Source organism: Ricinus communis, chromosome 5 (assembly GCF_019578655.1).
Source record: "Ricinus communis isolate WT05 ecotype wild-type chromosome 5, ASM1957865v1, whole genome shotgun sequence".
Taxonomy (NCBI): Eukaryota; Viridiplantae; Streptophyta; class Magnoliopsida; order Malpighiales; family Euphorbiaceae; genus Ricinus; species Ricinus communis.
In genome coordinates this window covers 7,606,663-7,625,604 of record NC_063260.1, presented here as the reverse complement: position 1 = coordinate 7,625,604, position 18,942 = coordinate 7,606,663, and the positions used below count along the sequence as shown (strand labels likewise).

Here is an 18,942-nt window from a genome sequence, read left to right as displayed (position 1 = left end):
AATTATATAATAAAAATAATTTTTTTTTTTTGTTTTAAGATATTTGAAAAAGTTGTCATGATAATATTTGAGAGCATGGCCCAAATTCGGCGTGCGGGTATAATCTAAGGTTAAGATGGAGCCACATAAGCCCAAAAACATAGGCATAATTTTCAAATCTAACAGAAAGTGTGGTTTAGAAGTATAATAGAGCCGATAGTATTTCTTATTGAAAAACTATATTAAAATGTTTAATGAAAACTTAAAAATAACAGTTGATAACTGATATAGTTCTAGTTAGATGTTTATTGTATCAACTCTATTTAGAGTTTTTTCTTATCAGCTAATAGCTGATTTGATTTTTTTATTTATCCAGACACTTTTATCTTTATTAAAATTTATTAACAATAATTTACTATAAGTTGATCTCATATAATTATATTTTATACATAATAAATAATTATTATTTTAAAATTATTTTTAATAGTTAAATAATTATAATATTTATAATTATAGTATTTGAAATTAAAAAATTTAGTAATAGAATTTAAATTTAAATTTCTACTTTTAAAATAATTTCTTTAATTTTTTAATAATAAATACAATTGAGCTAAAGAAAATAAGTATAATATTTCTAATTATTATAATTTATTTTTATTAATTTGTATCATCAAATATAATAATAAAATAAAATATATTAACGATAAATTATACTTTTAATAGTTATTTAATATACTAACAACAACCACTAATAAAATTTTACCAAACGATTTAATTTATCAATCATCAGCTACGAGCTATCATCATCGACACTCTATTAGCCGAACGAAAGAGGACCTAAGTAAGAAATTGAGTATCAACATCATATAGAAATAATTTCCTTCCCGGGTAAAATCTAGGCGCAAAAGCACCAAACCGTTGCACCTCCACCACTTGTTTCCATACCCAACTCTTCTCCTCTGCGGTCTCTGCTTTTGCAATGGCTATCGCATCGTCCTCTCTTCCCTTCCTCAACTCCAATTATATCTCATCTTCTGCCCTTTCTAAAACTCGACCATTCCTAGAAAGTCAGTCTTGGTTTCTTACCTGCATCAGAACTAGACCCAATTCTTTGTCCATAACTAGAGCTATCAAAACTGATCTCAGTAAGGAGGATATTGTAATAGTGGGTGCTGGGATTTCTGGCCTTGCCACTGCACTGTCTCTCCAAAGGTATGATTAATCAAGCCCTTACCTATCATCAGCAGATTCTTTTTTTTCCTCTCTTTTTAGTTTATAACCTTTTGCTTCTGTCGCTTATGTAAAGATATTTTGCTAGATTTGTTTCTTTTCTATGGGAATTCTTCGGAAGAAGAGGAGGAAAATTTGTATGTTTGCTGTGTGCTAAAATCATGTCAGGATTGTCTCTTAATGCTTGGAAGGATCTAAACCTTATTGGCTATACAATTCTAGTAACTAAGTGCTTATTGACAATAATGTATCCTGCCAATGTTTAGGCTCGGAATTCGGTCTGTGGTGCTGGAGCAGTCTGAATCACTTAGAACTGGTGGAGCATCACTCACCCTTTTCAAAAATGGATGGAGGGTATTGGATGCACTCGGAGTTGGAAGCGATCTCAGAAGCCAGTTTCTTGAAATTCAAGGGTATAAATTATAAATGTAATTGTCTTCCTGTTAAAAGTATTACATAGAATGTGTTAAGTATATATGCTGTTTGCTATTTCTGAGTTTGTTCATGTGTCAGCTGTGCAGGATGGCTGTGAAGACAGAAGACGGAAGGGAGCTCCGCTCCTTCAGGTTTAAAGATGAGGACGAAAGGTGCATTAAAACTTGTCATTTTCTACACGTAAGGGTTTCTAATTTTACTATCTTTAACAGCTTTAAATATGTACTGATTTTTGTTTTCGGATTTACTGTTAATAACATGATGGCATAGCCAAGAAGTCCGAGCAGTAGAGAGGAGAATACTTCTGAAGACTCTGGCAAATCAACTGCCACCAGAAGCAATCCGTTTCTCTTCAGGGCTGGATAAGATTGAGAAGAGTGAGAATGGAGAAACTGTCCTGAAACTTGTTAATGGAACCCAACTACTTGCAAAGGTTGATCAATTGAAACGTCGGCTTTTCTTCTTCAGTATGTTGTCTGTGTTGTCTCATCTCGTTTTCTTATCGTTCAACAGGTTGTTATTGGCTGTGATGGCATTCGATCTCCAATCGCAAAGTGGATGGGATTCCCTGAGCCTAAGTATGCAGGGCATTCGGCATTCCGCGGGATAGGATTTTATGACAACGGGCAGCCATTTGAACCGAGAGTAAATTATGTATATGGAAGAGGGTTGCGCGCTGGATATGTACCTGTTTCCCCAACAAAAGTTTACTGGTTTATCTGCTACAACAGCCAGTCTCCAGGTCAATATACTCCTGTTTTTCCATGATCTGATTCCAGTCTAATCAGATATTGGTCTTTTCATTTGAAATCAGTTTGGCAGTCCAATGAAATTCTCATTTAACGTAGATTCTAACAGTCAGATATACTGTATTATTGCAGGTCCAAAAATCACTGATCCATCTGAGTTGAAGAAGCAAGCAAAGGAACTAATCAGGAGCTGGCCTCCAGAACTGCTGAACTTAATAGATATAACCCCAGATGAAACGATAAGCAAAACTCTGCTGGTTGACCGTTGGCTGTGGCCTGTTGTAAGCCCCTCTGCTTCAGTGGGAAGAGTTGTACTGGTTGGAGATGCATGGCATCCAATGACTCCCAATCTGGGGCAAGGCGCTTGTTGTGCATTGGAGGATTCAGTAGTTCTAGCAAGAAAGCTTGCAAATGCAATCAACTCTGGACCTGCATCTATTGAAGATGCTTTCAGGTCATATGGAAGCGAAAGGTGGCCCCGTGTCTTCCCGCTAACCATCCGCGCAAATCTCGTAGGAAACCTATTGCAGTGGGAGGACCCAATTGTTTGTTCTGTTCGGAACAATGTTATCATACCTAAATTTATTAGGCTTGGACCGATTTTGGAGCACACAAATTTTGATTGTGAACCTTTACTGACAACAGAACTCTGAAACTACAGGGCAACAAGGAGATATCAAGCAACAGAATGCCAACAAATTGAAGCCTCTCTATATGTTGTATAGCTATTATTTTACAAACACAATGTTAATGCAAGGTCTAAGAACACAATAACGACAGACATAGAATAAAATTATAAGCATCAGATGGAGAATTTTTCCCTCTTCTCCCACTGGTTATTTTGTAATCTCTATCCTCCTCAGTAGGCAGGAACCTCAGCAGCAAGCACGGGGATAAAGGGGAAACAAAACCTCGAGAGTCACTAGGAGTTGTTTAGATGAAACCAATTTTGAATGTTTCTAGCGCCTTATATTTTCTGATCAGGTAGTGTTCTGCTAACTGGCCAAAAAAAATTCTTCAGTCCTCCATGTAGACAGAACAAGTAAGAGATGCCCAATGAAGTGTACAACAAATGAATGGCGAAATATGCCTAGAGAAAATATGAAATATCCTTTGTTATTCAGTCAAAAGACTGCAAACAAACTAAATGCACTAGAGAGTCCTTTATATCATAAAACTCATACAAACAAGTATAAAAATGCCTAAAAAGAAGTCTATTTAATTATACTAAGAGATTAAATTAGTCTTACATTAAAGTGAACCCAGCAATAGTCCTCTAGCTTGTATCATATGCCAGAACATATTGATGAGATTTAATAAACCATCTCTGTTTTGTTGGATAGAAATGATCCAGCTCCAAGCTTTGTGGCAAACCACTTTATGAATCAATGCCATCAGATGGTTATCATCAATTTTCAAACCCTAGACTCTGCCAAAATAAATGAGTTGCGTAAATTAGAAAAGTTATCTAAGAAATCAAATGCACATGTATCTATCAGTCATGAATTTCCAGTATCTGTCTCCAGATAATAAGATCGAAATAATAAGATCGAAAGAGAGAGCTTGATCTAAATCTTCAAAGGCCCTTTCCCATCACTAGAATAGATGAATTGAGCATTAAGAAAACTAGATTCCAATCTGGATTCATTAGAAACCAAAATCCATATGTACATGTAAAAAAGTCAACAATCTCGTATTTGCCCCATCCATTATCCAGAAAATATTATGCATGCGATTAAGATATTGAAGAACAATTGAGCATCATGATTGAATGGACAAAATAATTCTGTGCTCTTATTCTAAGAGATTGAAGGAAACCCATTATCCAAATGGTCTAAAGCTTCAATCTACCAAGCATAAGGTACCACTAAAACAATAAATGAAACTGAATGGTATCATCTGGATGATAAAATCATAAATTAAATCACAAGGTGTAGAAAATAATAGTAAAACCTCTGAACTGAGTCTTAAATGTTTGCTATCAAAGTATAAAGCGCCTAACATAAGCAATCAATAACTAGATCCTCAGTAATCATCTTTGAAACAGATAGTGTATCACTTGAGTAGAAAGAAAGGATTAGAGCAGGTAAAAGTCAACAGAAAAATACTTAAAACTAAGTTTTTATTGGAAGATTAATTTTTTATGTAGAAAGGAGGAGAGACTAAACTTGTAATCATGACAACCAACAAGAAATTTCCAATCTTTACACTTAAAAACATACAGCCAAGTACCAAAAAGCTACAAAAAGAACTATACACTAACAATTTCTCATACCATTCTCTGCTAACTTCAACTTAACACTTCAAACCTCAAAGTTCAAGTCTTTAAAAGCAGTATCAAAAGGTAGAAGCAACTGGTACCTGGGCTAGAGAAGAACCACAGAATAATCGCACAAAGAACAAGAACAAGAGGGATTAAATGGATGGCATTCTCTGCAGATCTGAGACGAGACCTTTCTTTCTTAGCAACATGTGAAAGAGGATCATATGTAGGCAGCTGTAGCTGCTCCTTGTCCGCGTAATTTGTGTTCGTGCTGTTGTTGACGAAAAGAGACTCTTGATCACCCACTCGCGAACTGCTTGATGATCTCTGCATCTTTGTTCTAGTTCTTGTGTGAGATAGAGAGAAGAGAAGACGAGCGACCGTTTTCGTTTTACAAAGAAAGTGCGTCTGGCACTCTTGGTTTTGGACCCTGGTGGTCGTCGTTGATAAGATGCTTCATTTATTATTTATTTTCTTAAATAGTACTTGCAGCAAAATTCTAATTTTCAAGGACAAAAGAGAAAATAATATATTTATATCAAAATAATATTTAACACGTTATTAAAAAGTATATAAATATAATTAATATTATAAATTAAAATTTTAGCCATATAAATATATTAAAATTTCTAACAATAATATTTTATCCATATCAGGACGTTATAAATTAATTATAGTTATATTTATTTAAAAAAAATATTTGACACTTCTGTTACAGTCCCCAAAAAACTTTTAAATAAATTTTATCATTTATTTAGACATTTTAATCAAAACATTTTAGATTTATGAGCCAAAAAGTTCTTTTCGTGGATGAAAAAGGTTTCGTTCTTTTGATCAAAAAGTTGTTCCATGAATAAAAAATTTTTAGGGTGTTGTCATGATCAAGCAGCCTCCATGAAAAGCTTTCCTTTTAGACGAGGAAATAAATTATCTCGTGAATGAAGGAACATTTTATAAGCTCTTTATTTTATTAAATGATTTTAATAAATTAGTCTTTTTTTTTTTCAATGTAAATAATATTTTATTAAATTATTCTATTTATTTTCTTAGTTAATAATATATTTTTATCTTTATGGAATAAATAAATAATTAAATTTAAATAAGAATTTCCATGATCACCTCTATTTAATTATGAATATATGGCGTCCAAAATAGAACAGTTGTGAGATTAATTTGTTGTCAGGACAACGGAAAAGTTTTGTGGCATCTGAAGGCTTGTCGGACAACTCCACACGCGACTGCAACAGTTTACAAATGGAAATTCTGCTCAATTTTAGTAGTAATTGATAGGGAAAAACTTGATTCAGCTTGCTGGGCAAGTTATTCAGCTCTATTTATGCTAAGGCAGACGTCCATGGAATGGCAAAAAGCCCTCATTAATCTTGTGATGGTTTGAAAACTTTGTTCTCGTTCACTATTGCCTACGTATTCTTCTACTGTAAACCTCTCTTTCTTTATTTTCAGTGCAATTCATTGACAATTAAGAAATAAAAAGAAAAAAAGCAAAAAAAGATGCTAAATTGAAACATACGCTATTTATTTTCGATATGTAAATTATTTAATATATTATATTAGTTGGTTTTATTAGTGTATTGACTAATTGAAGATATATTTTTATTTATTTTATATATTTTTTAATAATATAAATTATTTAATTTTAAAATATAATAATTAAGAAATTTAAACTAACATTTATTTTATTTAATTATATTTATTATTATAAATATTTTAAACAAACTATTTTGTGAATAGGTGTTAAAATTTAAACTATAAGAAATTAGACTTCTCTTGCTATACATATGGATTCCTTTCATAATTTTTTAAAATTAATTATAATTATAATATAATAAGTATTTATTATGAATAAATAAAAATTAATTCTATAAAACTAATATAACTTTTATTAGATATATAATAAAAAATTAAATATTTATTAATTTTGATAACAATAAATTCATTCATTAAGAAACTTAAAAGAGGGAGTTAAGTAGTACTTATTAAAGCCAGTAAACCCATGATCTACACTTATTAATATTATGTTAAAACTCAAATTGTAAATTTTTATTTTAAAACTTAAATTGCATAAGTATTAGTTATATTCTATACATAATAGTATATATTTTTAAAATTTAAATTTTATTAAATTTGTAACTTAATTCAAATTAAATATTATTAAATTTTAACTCGCCTAGTCAAATTACTCTAAATAGTTTCAATTCAAATGCAACCCAATTAATATGTTCATTGATTTTCCAAATGGATTCAAATATGTCATGAGTTGACTCAACTCCCATACATTTTTTTTTTTTTTTAATCCTACTCCTTTTTTCAGAAAAAAGAAGGTTCCAAGCACAAACCAAAATACTTTCCCGGGTTTTGGCACGTGCAGTTTCTTGCCACCCCAACCGTACCATCTAATCCAGAACTTTCTATTCAAAGCCACCATTGTAGACCTCAAAAGTAAATTTTATGCACAGCTAGTTCTAACTAGCGCGTTAGATTTACTTTCTTCCGACTCTTCGATGGTGTATACTGTCTATATGTACGACCAGATTCTGTAGGGCTGTGGCTAAAAGTTGTCTCGTTCTGGAGAAGACAAGTACACGCAGGCTAGAAGCAACTTGGTAACAACAAGTTTTACTTTGCTTAAACTAAAATCAATTGAAACTTCTTCGCGTGTGTAACTAATTAAATTCGTTGTTAAAAAAAAAAAAAAGAAGCTAATTATATAGTTTTTTTGACGTGTGCATATCATTTTTCCAAATATATATGTATTGTCGAAATTATAAAATTAAATAGTACTTTAGGATCTCATTGTCATTAAAATAGATCTTCATTTCGAGAGATTTCAAGAAACGAGAAATCTTAAATTAATGACAATATGAATTTTAACGAACTTATTTTTATAAAATTAAGAGAATTTTTAAAAATATTTTACAGGCGTGATCAGTTATCAACCCAATTAAATAGTTAAATTCATAAATTAATAAAAAGGATACCTGAGGGTGGCTCCATGATTGAAAGTAAAAGCCAAATAAAAATAAAAAGAATTTGGGCAACCAATCCAAAAGGCGAAAATCATAAAATAAGAATAAAAGTTAGAGACCACGTGGCAAGCAATAGTTACTGGTGACACGTCACAACCACCTTGAATTAAATTCCGACAAAACCGGGTTTCTTTTAAATACAACTACACGTATATCTCTTCCTTGCCAATTCCAACCGAAACCAAAAAAGCTTTCTTTGGTTCTGCCTTCTGTGTCTTTTTTTTATTCAAGCAAAAGAAAAAAAAAATTATAAATAAATAATTTTTCTCAGACGATTTTTCTCATTCTCCGTTTAAATTCCCGGCGACAACTTCGATAATTCTCGCGATTCGATTGAGTTTTATCACGACGCAGCATCAGCATCATGAATCCTGAATAGTAAAGCTTTAATCTCATGTTTCTTTTTATGTAATATAATTTGGATCTGGATATAGATTAATTCGCTTATCAGTTCTAAATTTTTTTTAATTTAATCATTCCTTAATATTTTATTTAATTGTTGGTCAGATCTATGTGATTTGATTTGACTTGGGATCATAATTATTAATTTTGCAGCGATTATTTGTTCAAGCTTTTGCTGATTGGAGATTCAGGTGTCGGAAAATCTTGTTTGCTTCTCAGGTTTGCTGTAAGTATCTGATCATTTGTTATTATTCGATACGATCTTTTATTTAAGTTATGGAATTGTTAGAAAAAGAAAGTTGATTCGAGTGATGTGATTGTATTTATGTGTTATGCTTTTGGTGAATCAGGATGATTCCTATCTGGAGAGCTATATCAGTACCATTGGAGTTGACTTTGTGAGTAATTGTTTGTAAATTTTACTATTTGCTTTTATATTAGAATTATATCTGACTTTTAATGTAAAATTGTGAATTGGTGTAGAAAATTCGCACCGTGGAGCAGGACGGGAAAACTATTAAACTTCAGATTGTAAGTTACCAGATGACTTTTGCTTTGTATTATGTGCTTTATGTTCACTTTTAGCGATTTCATTGAATTTTTGGGAGATGCCAATTTTTGTGATGAAAATTTCATGATCTGCATATTGGGCTTGTTTGGAATAAATCTATACTTTAAGAGTTCAATTGAGTTCTTGCGAAATGATGTCAGTTTTGGCGTGGACCTTTAAAAGTACACATTCTACTCGCCATGGACTTTTAAAACACAGAACTTTACTAATTGGAATTCCATTCAATTGAACTCTGCAATTTCTAGACTAAATGCTACATGAGTTAGGGAAGTGGGTATGAAAGTTGTTTCATGCTAGGTTTATTATAGTTATTTGATATAACTTCGGTTGATTTTCCCTTGGCACAATGTGTTCTGCATTAGTAGGATATGTGTCATAAGTTCTAAAATATATTGCTCTTCTATGTTAAATTTTCAGTGGGACACAGCCGGGCAAGAACGATTTAGGACAATTACAAGCAGCTACTACAGAGGAGCCCACGGCATTATTGTAAGTTCTCGATGTTCTCTTTTCTTTAATATATAATTTATACGTTCGTTTTGCCTCTCTTGTCTGATTTTGATGGTTTTCTGGTTAGGTTGTTTATGATGTCACGGACCAGGAGAGCTTCAACAATGTTAAACAATGGTTGAATGAAATTGACCGCTATGCTAGTGAAAATGTGAACAAGCTTCTAGTTGGTAATAAAAACGACCTCACAGCAAACAAAGTTGTCTCCTATGAAACTGCCAAGGTAACATCAGTTGTGCAGATTCTTTTGTTTGCCTGCTGTTTTGCTGAAAATGGTCTTTGTTCTGACTGCTATTAAAATAAGCTATGAGAGCTCTTTAGTTAAAACTCGCTTTATATTTCTTCAGGCATTTGCTGATGAAATTGGGATCCCTTTTATGGAAACAAGTGCTAAAAATGCCACAAATGTCGAGCAGGCTTTCATGGCTATGGCTGCTGAAATCAAGAACAGGTGCTTTTAACCTTTCCTTTCAATGTTATATTATACTTTCTGAAGAAAGTGAATGGAATCTCAGTAGTTGCTAGTTTGGAGCAGTTATCATAGACTGAATATGGTGTAATGCATGCGAAAAGGATGTTCTCTACATTTCTTGCCACTAATCTATATTGCTGATTCAAGTTCAATTTGTTAGCGTATTTTAGATTGCTGATCCATTTTTGTAATGGTTTTGATTCTTTATCTACAGGATGGCAAGCCAACCGGCAATGAACAATGCAAGGCCCCCAACTGTGCAGATCCGAGGACAGCCTGTCAATCAGAAGTCTGGTTGCTGTTCCTCGTAAAAAGGAAGTCAGTTTTAGTTGGGTTGGGATGTTAACCATGTTCTTTGTTTGCATGTAAAACTAGTTCTTTCTTAATGGTTAGATAAGAAAATTATTTGTTATGATTTGCTCTTTCTAATCAGCTGCTCAGCACTGTTAAAAATTCCATTCTTTTGAATGTCATTTGATTTTAAGAAACATCTGTACAAATTAGGAATATTGGTGAATACCAGTATTTTACCTGGTATGCACCTTATTCTGCTGGTCATCTCCTATATGTTCCTTTTTTCTTCTTTCATCTTATTTTCGAGTAGAATGCACGATATTATGGAAAATTTTGTTCGATCCATTTATTATGGAATGATAAAGCTGCATTGCTATTTGTTGGTTTGATGTTGGTGAAAGGTGGTTTTGTCTTAAGAAAGTAGGCTCTATTTCTGTAAAAATTGCTCCCAAACAGAATTGCTGAAATCAAGTCCAAATTGACATCAACAAAAGTAGAAAGGGTGCCCTTAAATTAACTGTTCAAATCTAATCTAAAATGAAAATAGAACGAGCATGGAGTAATTACACAAAGCATCCAAAGTTGTCCTACGAAAGCTGGCAAGAGAATTCTCTGGCAGTGTGGCTACCAGGTATTCACATCTGAGCAGAGTTTGTATAGCAACTTTGCTCCGTTGCAATATTTTCTGACCGTACACTGGGGGTTAAAAGCTGTTCTCCTAGAATAAGGTTCGCAGGCAACCTGATTTGATATTGCTCTGAACCTCTTAACACGAGTCCTATCCCTTCTTCACTTGAGAATTGTTGAACAGCTTTCCACGTACTCTCAGGTTCCACAAGAAGCAGCCTTTGAAGCATGCCAGAGCAATCAATTTCCCTTGGTGCCTGCCATTTTATGTTCCCAAACATGCTAGGTTTAGTGCAACGAAGTCGGTTCTCAAATTCTGGTGTACCACCCGATATGACTTCGTGAAACACATGACATTACCTCAATTACCCTATTCTCCTCCATAACAAAATCAAACCTTATTCAGCAGCCAACTTAAAGCAATGTATTCCCAACAACTTATATTTGAAATTAACTTCAACCGGTTGAATATAGCCAGATGCACTTCTCATGTAAGACTAAGCATAACCAAGTTCTTCCTTGCACTTTAACAAGTTTTGTGTTTTCATAGATTAAGGACTTCATATTAGGAAGAACATGTTCATAGACGTCGATTGTCTGATGCAAATCTACCAATAATCACCACAGGAGCAAAAACCATCCCTGAAGTGATGAAACCTTATACTATCTCTGACGATAACTTCTCTTCTTTCGATTGCTGATATGTACTTTGTAGCAGAATGGCAGTCACCACATACTCTCAAGTTTTTGAAAACCCGGATGGGAGTCCCTAATGGCAATTTGATTAGGCCATATGCAATTGCCAGCTTCTCACTGTGCTGCAGCAAAAGCTGCTCTTTCTGCTCTTCACCCACGTCATGTAATGCAAATTCAAGATTTGGAACATATCCTGCTAACTTCATTTTCTTCTCTAGTTCGTTCAATTTCTGATATATTGAAGCCAGTTCTGGGTGTGCCCTATCCCCTGATCTGAACTTGTGAACTACACTCTTAACTTCAAGCCAACTGTACCCAGGGATCTTTACTACCTTGTTGCTTTTCATTGATTTTCGAACCTTGGAAACATTGTCCCATTGGTTCAGAGATGCATAAACATTTGCAAGTTGAACATAACCAGTCGCACTTGTTGGATCAAGATCAAGCAAGTTCTTGGCAGCAAACTCAGCCATCTCTGTATTCTTGTGTACTCTACAAGCACCCAAAAGAGTTCCAAATATAGCCACATGAGGTTTATAAGGCATTCTTTTTATCAAATCTACAGCATCATCCAACTTACCAGCTCGACCAAGAAGATCTACCATACATGTGTAGTGCTCTGGCTTAGTTTCAACTCCATAATCACTCACCATAGAGTGAAAATATTTAAGCCCAAGATCTGCAAAACCAGCATGGTTGCAAGCCAATAATACAGCAACAAAGGTAATCCAGTCCGGTGTGATTCCTTCCTTCTTCATTTCATCAAACAACCTCAGAGCTTTCTCACCTGCTCCATGTAGAGCATAACCGGAAATCATTGCATTCCATGTGACTACATCCTTCCTTGGAAGCTCAAGAAACAATTTCCAAGCATCCTCTAAATCTCCACATTTGCAATACATACTAACTAATGATGTGCCAGCAGTCATATCACTAGCCAACGGAGACTTACAAACCAATTGATGAACTTGCCTTCCCAACTGTAGAGCAGACAACTCACTACAACCTAACAAAAGGCTACTCAAAGTTGACGGGTTCGGCCTAATTCCAAACCCTACCATTGTTCTAAACAGCTTCACACCATCCTCAGCTCTAGAATTTTCAATAAAACCAGAAATCATAGCATTCCATGTAACCACATTGTCCGTTGACATCTCTTTAAATAATTTCTCGGCTAACTTTATGAATCCAAGTTTCATGTACCCAGTTATCATAGCTGTACAAGCCACAACATTCTTAACTGGCATAGTTTTAAACAACTTCCAAGCTGAAGTTAAATCCCCACATGCTATATACCCTGATATCATAGCATTCCACGTAACAACATTTTTATAAGGCATTTGCAAGAACAACTTGTGCGCTTTGGCCATTTTCCCGTTCTGGGAAAAACCGGATATCAATGTATTCCAAGAAGCTGGATCTTTATTGGGTATTAAATCAAAGAAAGCTTGAGCTTTCTCCATATCAGAATTATGCACGTAACAAGCTAACATAGTGTTATAAGAAATTGTGTCTGGTTCAGGTATTTTGTCAAATAGTTCACGGGCATTCTTCATTTTTCCGCGCTTTCTAGAGTAGCCAGCCAAAATTGAGTTCCATGTAACTGTGGTTTTAATTGTCATGTTATTGAAGAGTTCAAGAGCAGAATCCAGGTCACCTGATCTGATAAAGCTAGTAATAACTTGGTTGGACAGGATGACATCGTTGACTTTATTATTATGGTGATGAAACGGTGAAGATTTGTTGAGAATGTTATCGTGGGTATTATTAGGTGGTTTGTTTGAGTCATTGAATGATATAGGATCTGGGTTTTGGAGGGTAGAGGTGGAGAGAAAAGATTTATGGTGTTTGATCGGTGAGGAAGTTGTGAAAGAACAAAAGGAGAAGGGACATAGTTTTCTTGAGAAATAAGGCATTCCTAATGGTATGAACGTGAAATACTTGTTCCATGTTTTCATTTGGCAAATTCAAGTGCATGGGCCATCTATCGGAAAAAGTTATTGAATTTCTAAGCAATTGTTAGAGATGTAAAAATAACAGCATGTATAGATCAAAAAAACAAAAACAAAACAAGAGCAGCATGACACCCTTTTAGAATGAATAATTTTTTCCATGGTCTACAGTTTTGAATCTAGCCACTTCTAAATGGGGCGCAGATTTCTGTTCCCCGCGCACGGATTCGCCCCGAACAGGACGGAACAACCCCACTTTCTTCTTCTATCTATCTCTATCACGTGAAGATAGGATCATATCGTCCAACCTGAGATTCAAAAGTAATTTTTTTTTTAATTATATAATATAATCAAAATAAGTGGCAATACTGACCAAGTGAATTGTCATTTTTATAAGTGCGTTCACTTTTATGGCGAATACAGAGATCCAATTTAATATTTGAAGTAGAACAATTCCTCCACCGGGATAAACCCGTTATCTAAAAAGGTTTCTTACCTGCAAAGATTAAGAAAGCTTAAAATGTAATTTTGCTTTTACGGCGAATACAGGAATCCAACCTAATATGTGAAGTAGAATAGATTCTCCACCAGGACAAACCCGCTAATTAAAAAGGTTCCTTGCCTACAAAGATTAAGACAAGTTTCAGTGACCGATAAAGTAGGATCTTACATGATATGATGACACAACTGCTACGATACTTGTAGAAATGGCGGTACCAAAACTCCTACGTCTACATCAGCTGAAGTTTTGGACAACTACATCTGAATTCCAGTTCTAATACAATCGAGCTAAGAGCCGAGTTGCTTACTTTCATCGCTTCCCCAATTGATTGATTGGTAAACTTGCATTATGCACGTGTTTGATAATTTTCTAATTTACCATGCTATCATTGCAAAGCGCAAAGAATAATAACTCACCCTTCAACCTGATGAATTATATACCAATTTGCATTAAGGAATTTGTTTGGCTGACGACCCTTTTCATCAGATTACACCAATTATGTACATAAGATGCAATTAAAGCACTTTGACGAACAGAGACCTCAATACGGCGGCTGTTATTTTAACTAAGGTCATTAATTTCTCTTGAAGTAATAAATGAGAAGTAATATAAGTAAAACACAACAGGCAACGTTGACAGGCAAAGAGATTTTAAAAGACTACAAAGTGCTGTTGACCTACTACAAACCAAAACTGATGCCACTACTCAGTCCAAGACATAATAATGACGCCATACTCCTAATTAAAAAAAAAAAAAAAAAAAAAATGAGAGGGGGGAGGGGGGTTGAAGGTCTGCATGCATAAAGTCGAGAAGGAATCACAGGCAGAGATACGCCCATGGAGGAATATCTAAAATTTACACCCAAAAGACTAAATGTTAAAGATGGTTTTTTAATTCAGGAAATAAATTTTCCTGCTGATGACCTTCGACTCGGACTCTTTCAGAAGAACACAAAGGAATTCCATAGTGGAAAACCAATGCAGGTATGCGAGACACAGAAAGATCTCACTTGCCACCCAAGGTGGGGAACTGACCACGGTCTTCAATTGAGGGTGCTGCTACATCTCGTGCGCTGCCCAGACCATATCCACCTCTAGAACCACGACCACGTCCACGACCGCGTCCACCAAAGTATCTCTCCCCCTCAGCAGGCTTCAGGAACTCATTGATGCTCACAGCCTATAAACATTTAACAGAGAACTCAGCATTCATTCCGTCAACAGAACTTCAAAAAAGAACTGCAAATTAGTATATAACTGCTGCCCTAAAGAATAGGCATATATGGATGGGCTGAAAAGAAAAAATCGATTCTGCTGCAGCAAAGAGTGAATGGACAATACGATGTTTTGCAACATCCCCATGTACATAATCATCATGCATCAAGGTACATTGCACACTAACAGATATGATATTGAAGGTTGCAACAAACGCAACATGGTGAGAATAAAAAGCTATACAGAGAAACATAAAGTGCAAACTAAAACTGAAGCAAAGAAACATGGACAACTAAAATACAGGGCATAAATGCACGAAAATTACAGTTTTTTTATTAAGGTAAAATAAGAATAAATAATAGATCCAGCTCAAATTATTTTGCCTTGCAACGGAAAAGATAAGCTCCAAAAGAGCCAAAGCACCAAAATAGACCAACTGACAGCCAATGAGCATAAGTTTTTCTTTTAACCAAAACATCTCGAACACGAGCTTAATTCAAAGTGACACCAGTGAAAGAACCTAACGATGCGCACCTTTTTGGCTCTGTCTTCCTTGTCAGCAGCATCCTTTCTTTTGTCCTTCTCAGAACCCTTAAAACCACATGAATTGCCAGTCATAAGAATATTTGATTAAATAGAATATTATACCTCATTCAAGAAGTGATCATTGTTCTCACCAATTTGATAAAGATTTCATCACTGCCTTTTTTATTTGAAAGCTGTAGCATAGTGCCAAACTCTTTTTCCACGTCAACCTTTCTTTCCTCAGCCTTTGACAGAGACAAACTTTTCTTCCTTTCTTCACGTAGTTTCTCATACTCTTCCAAAGTCATCTCCTATTAGCAAAAAGGACATGGAAATTAAATATTAGCTTAGAATGGGAAATACAAATGCTACTGTGGACTTCACAAAACTTCAAAAAAACAAATCATATAAGGCAACAGTGGTTTATTCAACTGCAGTACATTTAAGTTCTTGGCAGACTGTAGAAGTCGCCTTACTGAAGCAATAACTCGATTAATTCATTTATATATAGCTAGATAAATTGTCTATAACTTCTAGCAAGATTACAGCCTGCAAACTAGGTGGCACAACCTCAATCCACAAAGGTACAAACTCATCAGCGAAGGTACCTAGTTTATAAAGAAATATCACTCTTAGGCATCTGCAGATGACTTGAGTGGCACAACTATAAAATGCAGGCCAAGCTTGAATAAACACCAGACCCATACTTCATTAATCTAATAATCAAACAAAAAACTTCAACCTAACCTTGATCATTCTAATGTCTTTACTTTAGCTTATTACTGCTCATCTACATCCAACATATGTTATGAACATCACAAGAAACATAAGTGCAATCAACTTTTCATGCAACCTAACCATCTAAGCAGCAAACAAGCTAACAACCAGATCCAGAAAGAGACAATGCACCTTGTCCTCAGGCTCCTTCTCTTCTAGCTCATTCATAGGATTGTCCTTGTTGGCATCTGCAGCACCCTCCTCCCCTGACGGCTTCTCAATACCAATGTTCTTTTCATTTTCAATTAAAGGTTCCTCAATTTCCCTTGGTTTACAAAATATCAATCACAAAAGTAAATACATTTGCCTTGAGTTAAAGAAAATTCACCCTGGTAAAATATCAAGAATTTTACAAAATGTTGAATTAGCAGAGTAAATCACTCACGGAGCAATTTCATCAGCAGGAGTTCCCCAATTACCACGACCAGCTCCTTCTCGTTTGAACTCATTTCTGTTAAAAGAATAAATCATAAACAAGAGAAACAAATTCTAATTGTTAGTAATACGGGAACATACGGATGTAGTTAAGCATAGCATTATTTTAATGACAATACTAACCCACGACCAGTACCACTGCGGCGGTCATACAACCTGCGGGGCCGTTCACCTTCACCAGCTTCACCATTGCTAAAACCACCACGGCGACCCCCACGAAAACCACCACGAGGCCCACCATAGCTTCTCCTCTCCGAGGGCTTTCCACCTTCTCCCTCTTCAGATGGCTTGTGCCCACCAGAAAATCCATTGTTTCCACCAAAAGTAGTCTCATTGTTATTCAATTCCCGATCAAATCCTCTGCCACCTCCACGACCACGGCCAGTGCCCCGTCCACCACCTCTGCCCCCTCCACGACCACCTTCACTCTTTCCTTCCCTCACTAATCAACAAATTAAACATATTGGAAAAGACATAAGATACACAACAGTACTCCATTAAATCCAATAAACAAAAATGCCACGGTTTATTTCCAAAACAAAAGCACGACTCAAGATTGAGAAAAACTCTATGCTAACTAATTTTGATCTCCACGCAACTTTTTTTTGCTTTCTAAGCTAGAAAATATTAACAATATTTGATGTGAAGATAGATTAATGCCCAATCCAGTAATATGATAGCAAACATAAGCGTCTCATATATAGAGAAGATTCGCCTAATTAGTATGAACAATCATGCAAGTAGCTTTAAATAGAACAAAACCAAGTACGCTGAAGCTTATCTCTAAAGTGTGATTGTGCTAGTACTGCTAAGATATTATATTAAAGAACATCAATAATCAATATACTAATTCCAATCAAAACTTCAACTTGACAAACTCACATTTACTCATTGGGTTTATGACTCTATCAATTCAGTAACAAGAAGGTTCAATAAAGACAGCTGAAAATATTGCATTCATTTAACCTGAAATATTAAAGAAACAAAGAGTGAAAGACTGTAAATTAATTCTACTTACATTTCTTTTGTTCTATTTCAAGCAACAAACAGGAAATCAAAATCAATATAAACACTAAAATGGCACTTTCTTCACTAATACTAGCAGGGCACAATACCAAATAATTATCGGACTATCAAAAAAGCAAATAAAGTTCGCATCTTTCTTTACACAGAAGAAACCCAAAGCCAATAAAATCAAATTAAAAACAAATTAAAAGCTCACCAGCCTGAGCAGGAGGAGGTGGCTTAGTAGGAAGCTTAGCCGGCTTGACAGGCTGAGCTTGAGCTTGTGCAGGAGCAGACGGCTTCTTAGGCTTCTCAACCACCTTGAGATGAGCTGCTGCTATAAGCTGAGTCGGGTCCTCATAATCATCATCACCCAAAAGATCAAAAGGGTTCATGGTTGCCATTTGTTTGAATAACAGATCCAAAACCAGTACTAAAAACCCTTTCTTTTTGAAGCTTAAAAACAGCAACCAAAGAACCCTCTAGAGCTTGAATAAAGCCATTAGATTAAAAGGGTATTGCTGGAATGAATATAGAAGAAACGGGTTGAGTTTGAAATATGAAGAAAGAGAAAAAGATAAAGAGAAAGATAAAGAGAAAGTGGGTGTGCGTTTTGAAGAGTGAAAATGGAAAACCCTAGCCAATGCGGCAGAGAAAGGAGAGTGAGGCTCAACCTAATCTTAAAAACCCTAGTGGGATTTGTTATGCTATGGAAAGGTGTAACATCTTATCATGTAGTACAAAAATCTTTTTGGAGTTTTTTGCTTTATATTTTCTTCTTAATAATAATAATAATAACAATAAATAATAAAATAATAATAATAATAACCACAATGAGAAAAGCATTAAAAAATTACTTTGGTTTCACTGCTTTGTTGCTGTCTTTATTCCTTTTTACTAAATTTTTATTTTGCAGTATTTATAAGGTTGTTTTAAGTTATCAATTATGTTAGAAATAAAAATAAAATGAAATATTGAGCTAGATATCCCATTACATCTAATTTATAAATGTAACAATTTTATTGTATTATAATTTTCTTTTGTATTTTTTAAGTTTTTAAATAAGGCAAAATTTATAATTTGGCCTTTAAGTTATTAACATTTATTTTAATAGGTCCCTATATAAATAATTTAGCGATTGAGCCCTCAAACTATTAATTAGGCTTATTTAAAGGATTTTATTTAACAGCCTTTTGGTGCGTGCTCAAAACACTCTTAACGATATTAAAAATTTTAAAAATAATAATAAGGAATGCC

At 34.6% G+C, this 18,942-nt stretch overlaps 4 protein-coding genes and 1 long non-coding RNA gene across 9 annotated transcripts; 2 read left to right on the top strand and 3 right to left on the bottom strand.

Annotated features, from left to right (window-relative positions):
- The first annotated feature begins 827 nt into the window (after nucleotides 1-827).
- On the top strand, nucleotides 828-3,207 carry LOC8267948 (monooxygenase 2). Of its 3 annotated transcripts, XM_002531736.4 has the most exons (6): nucleotides 828-1,191; nucleotides 1,476-1,622; nucleotides 1,731-1,796; nucleotides 1,915-2,077; nucleotides 2,158-2,386; nucleotides 2,526-3,207. In XM_002531736.4, exons 1-6 carry the CDS (start codon nucleotides 959-961, stop codon nucleotides 3,044-3,046), a joined length of 1,359 nt encoding a protein of 452 aa, XP_002531782.2. In that variant the 5' UTR covers nucleotides 828-958; the 3' UTR covers nucleotides 3,047-3,207. The 3 variants fall into 3 exon arrangements, with proteins under 3 accessions (XP_002531782.2, XP_015582454.1, XP_048230810.1); XM_015726968.3 differs by lacking the exon at nucleotides 828-1,191 and having other exon boundaries at nucleotides 1,482-1,622; nucleotides 1,723-1,796; XM_048374853.1 differs by lacking the exon at nucleotides 828-1,191 and having other exon boundaries at nucleotides 1,523-1,637; nucleotides 1,723-1,796.
- On the bottom strand, nucleotides 3,083-3,812 carry LOC107262254. The gene is made up of 2 exons (XR_007216090.1): nucleotides 3,644-3,812; nucleotides 3,083-3,392 (listed from the first exon to the last, which is right to left on the bottom strand). It is a non-coding gene; the product is annotated as an uncharacterized LOC107262254 (long non-coding RNA).
- Nucleotides 3,813-7,852: 4,040 nt separating this feature from the next.
- On the top strand, nucleotides 7,853-10,146 carry LOC8267946 (GTP-binding protein YPTM2). The gene is made up of 8 exons (XM_002531734.4): nucleotides 7,853-8,081; nucleotides 8,259-8,331; nucleotides 8,456-8,503; nucleotides 8,589-8,636; nucleotides 9,094-9,165; nucleotides 9,254-9,409; nucleotides 9,534-9,637; nucleotides 9,873-10,146. The coding sequence occupies exons 1-8, from the start codon at nucleotides 8,068-8,070 to the stop codon at nucleotides 9,967-9,969; spliced, it is 612 nt and encodes a 203-aa protein (XP_002531780.1). The 5' UTR covers nucleotides 7,853-8,067; the 3' UTR covers nucleotides 9,970-10,146.
- A 190-nt stretch (nucleotides 10,147-10,336) lies between these two features.
- LOC8267945 (pentatricopeptide repeat-containing protein At4g16835, mitochondrial) lies at nucleotides 10,337-14,221 on the bottom strand. Of its 3 annotated transcripts, none has more exons than XM_025159557.2 (2): nucleotides 13,724-14,221; nucleotides 10,337-13,535 (listed from the first exon to the last, which is right to left on the bottom strand). In XM_025159557.2, the coding sequence occupies exon 2, from the start codon at nucleotides 13,231-13,233 to the stop codon at nucleotides 11,188-11,190; it is 2,046 nt and encodes a 681-aa protein (XP_025015325.1). In that variant the 5' UTR covers nucleotides 13,234-13,535; nucleotides 13,724-14,221; the 3' UTR covers nucleotides 10,337-11,187. The 3 variants fall into 3 exon arrangements, with proteins under 3 accessions (XP_025015325.1, XP_015582455.1, XP_048231129.1); XM_015726969.3 differs by having other exon boundaries at nucleotides 13,786-14,221; XM_048375172.1 differs by having other exon boundaries at nucleotides 13,898-14,221.
- Nucleotides 14,222-14,361: 140 nt separating this feature from the next.
- Nucleotides 14,362-18,339, bottom strand: LOC8267944 (RGG repeats nuclear RNA binding protein A). Its single transcript, XM_002531732.4, has 7 exons — nucleotides 17,903-18,339; nucleotides 16,804-17,122; nucleotides 16,631-16,696; nucleotides 16,378-16,510; nucleotides 15,621-15,779; nucleotides 15,478-15,534; nucleotides 14,362-14,908 (listed from the first exon to the last, which is right to left on the bottom strand). Exons 1-7 carry the CDS (start codon nucleotides 18,087-18,089, stop codon nucleotides 14,735-14,737), a joined length of 1,095 nt encoding a protein of 364 aa, XP_002531778.1. The 5' UTR covers nucleotides 18,090-18,339; the 3' UTR covers nucleotides 14,362-14,734.
- Between the last annotated feature and the right edge of the window lie 603 nt (nucleotides 18,340-18,942).

Excerpts from the sequence above, each read along its gene's own strand:
- LOC8267948 (XM_002531736.4), top strand. The coding sequence starts at position 959 with ATGGCTATCGCATCGTCCTCTCTTCCCTTCCTCAACTCCAATTATATC. Across the intron at positions 1,797-1,914 it reads TTTAAAGATGAGGACGAAAG|CCAAGAAGTCCGAGCAGTAG; the intron begins GTGCATTAAAAC and ends ATGATGGCATAG. Across the intron at positions 2,387-2,525 it reads CTACAACAGCCAGTCTCCAG|GTCCAAAAATCACTGATCCA; the intron begins GTCAATATACTC and ends GTATTATTGCAG.
- LOC8267946 (XM_002531734.4), top strand. Across the intron at positions 9,410-9,533 it reads TCTCCTATGAAACTGCCAAG|GCATTTGCTGATGAAATTGG; the intron begins GTAACATCAGTT and ends ATATTTCTTCAG. Across the intron at positions 9,638-9,872 it reads GCTGCTGAAATCAAGAACAG|GATGGCAAGCCAACCGGCAA; the intron begins GTGCTTTTAACC and ends CTTTATCTACAG.
- LOC8267945 (XM_025159557.2), bottom strand. The coding sequence starts at position 13,233 with ATGAAAACATGGAACAAGTATTTCACGTTCATACCATTAGGAATGCCT.
- LOC8267944 (XM_002531732.4), bottom strand. The coding sequence starts at position 18,089 with ATGGCAACCATGAACCCTTTTGATCTTTTGGGTGATGATGATTATGAG. Across the intron at positions 17,123-17,902 it reads ACCTCCTCCTGCTCAGGCTG|TGAGGGAAGGAAAGAGTGAA; the intron begins GTGAGCTTTTAA and ends TTTGTTGATTAG. Across the intron at positions 14,909-15,477 it reads AGGAAGACAGAGCCAAAAAG|GCTGTGAGCATCAATGAGTT; the intron begins GTGCGCATCGTT and ends AAATGTTTATAG.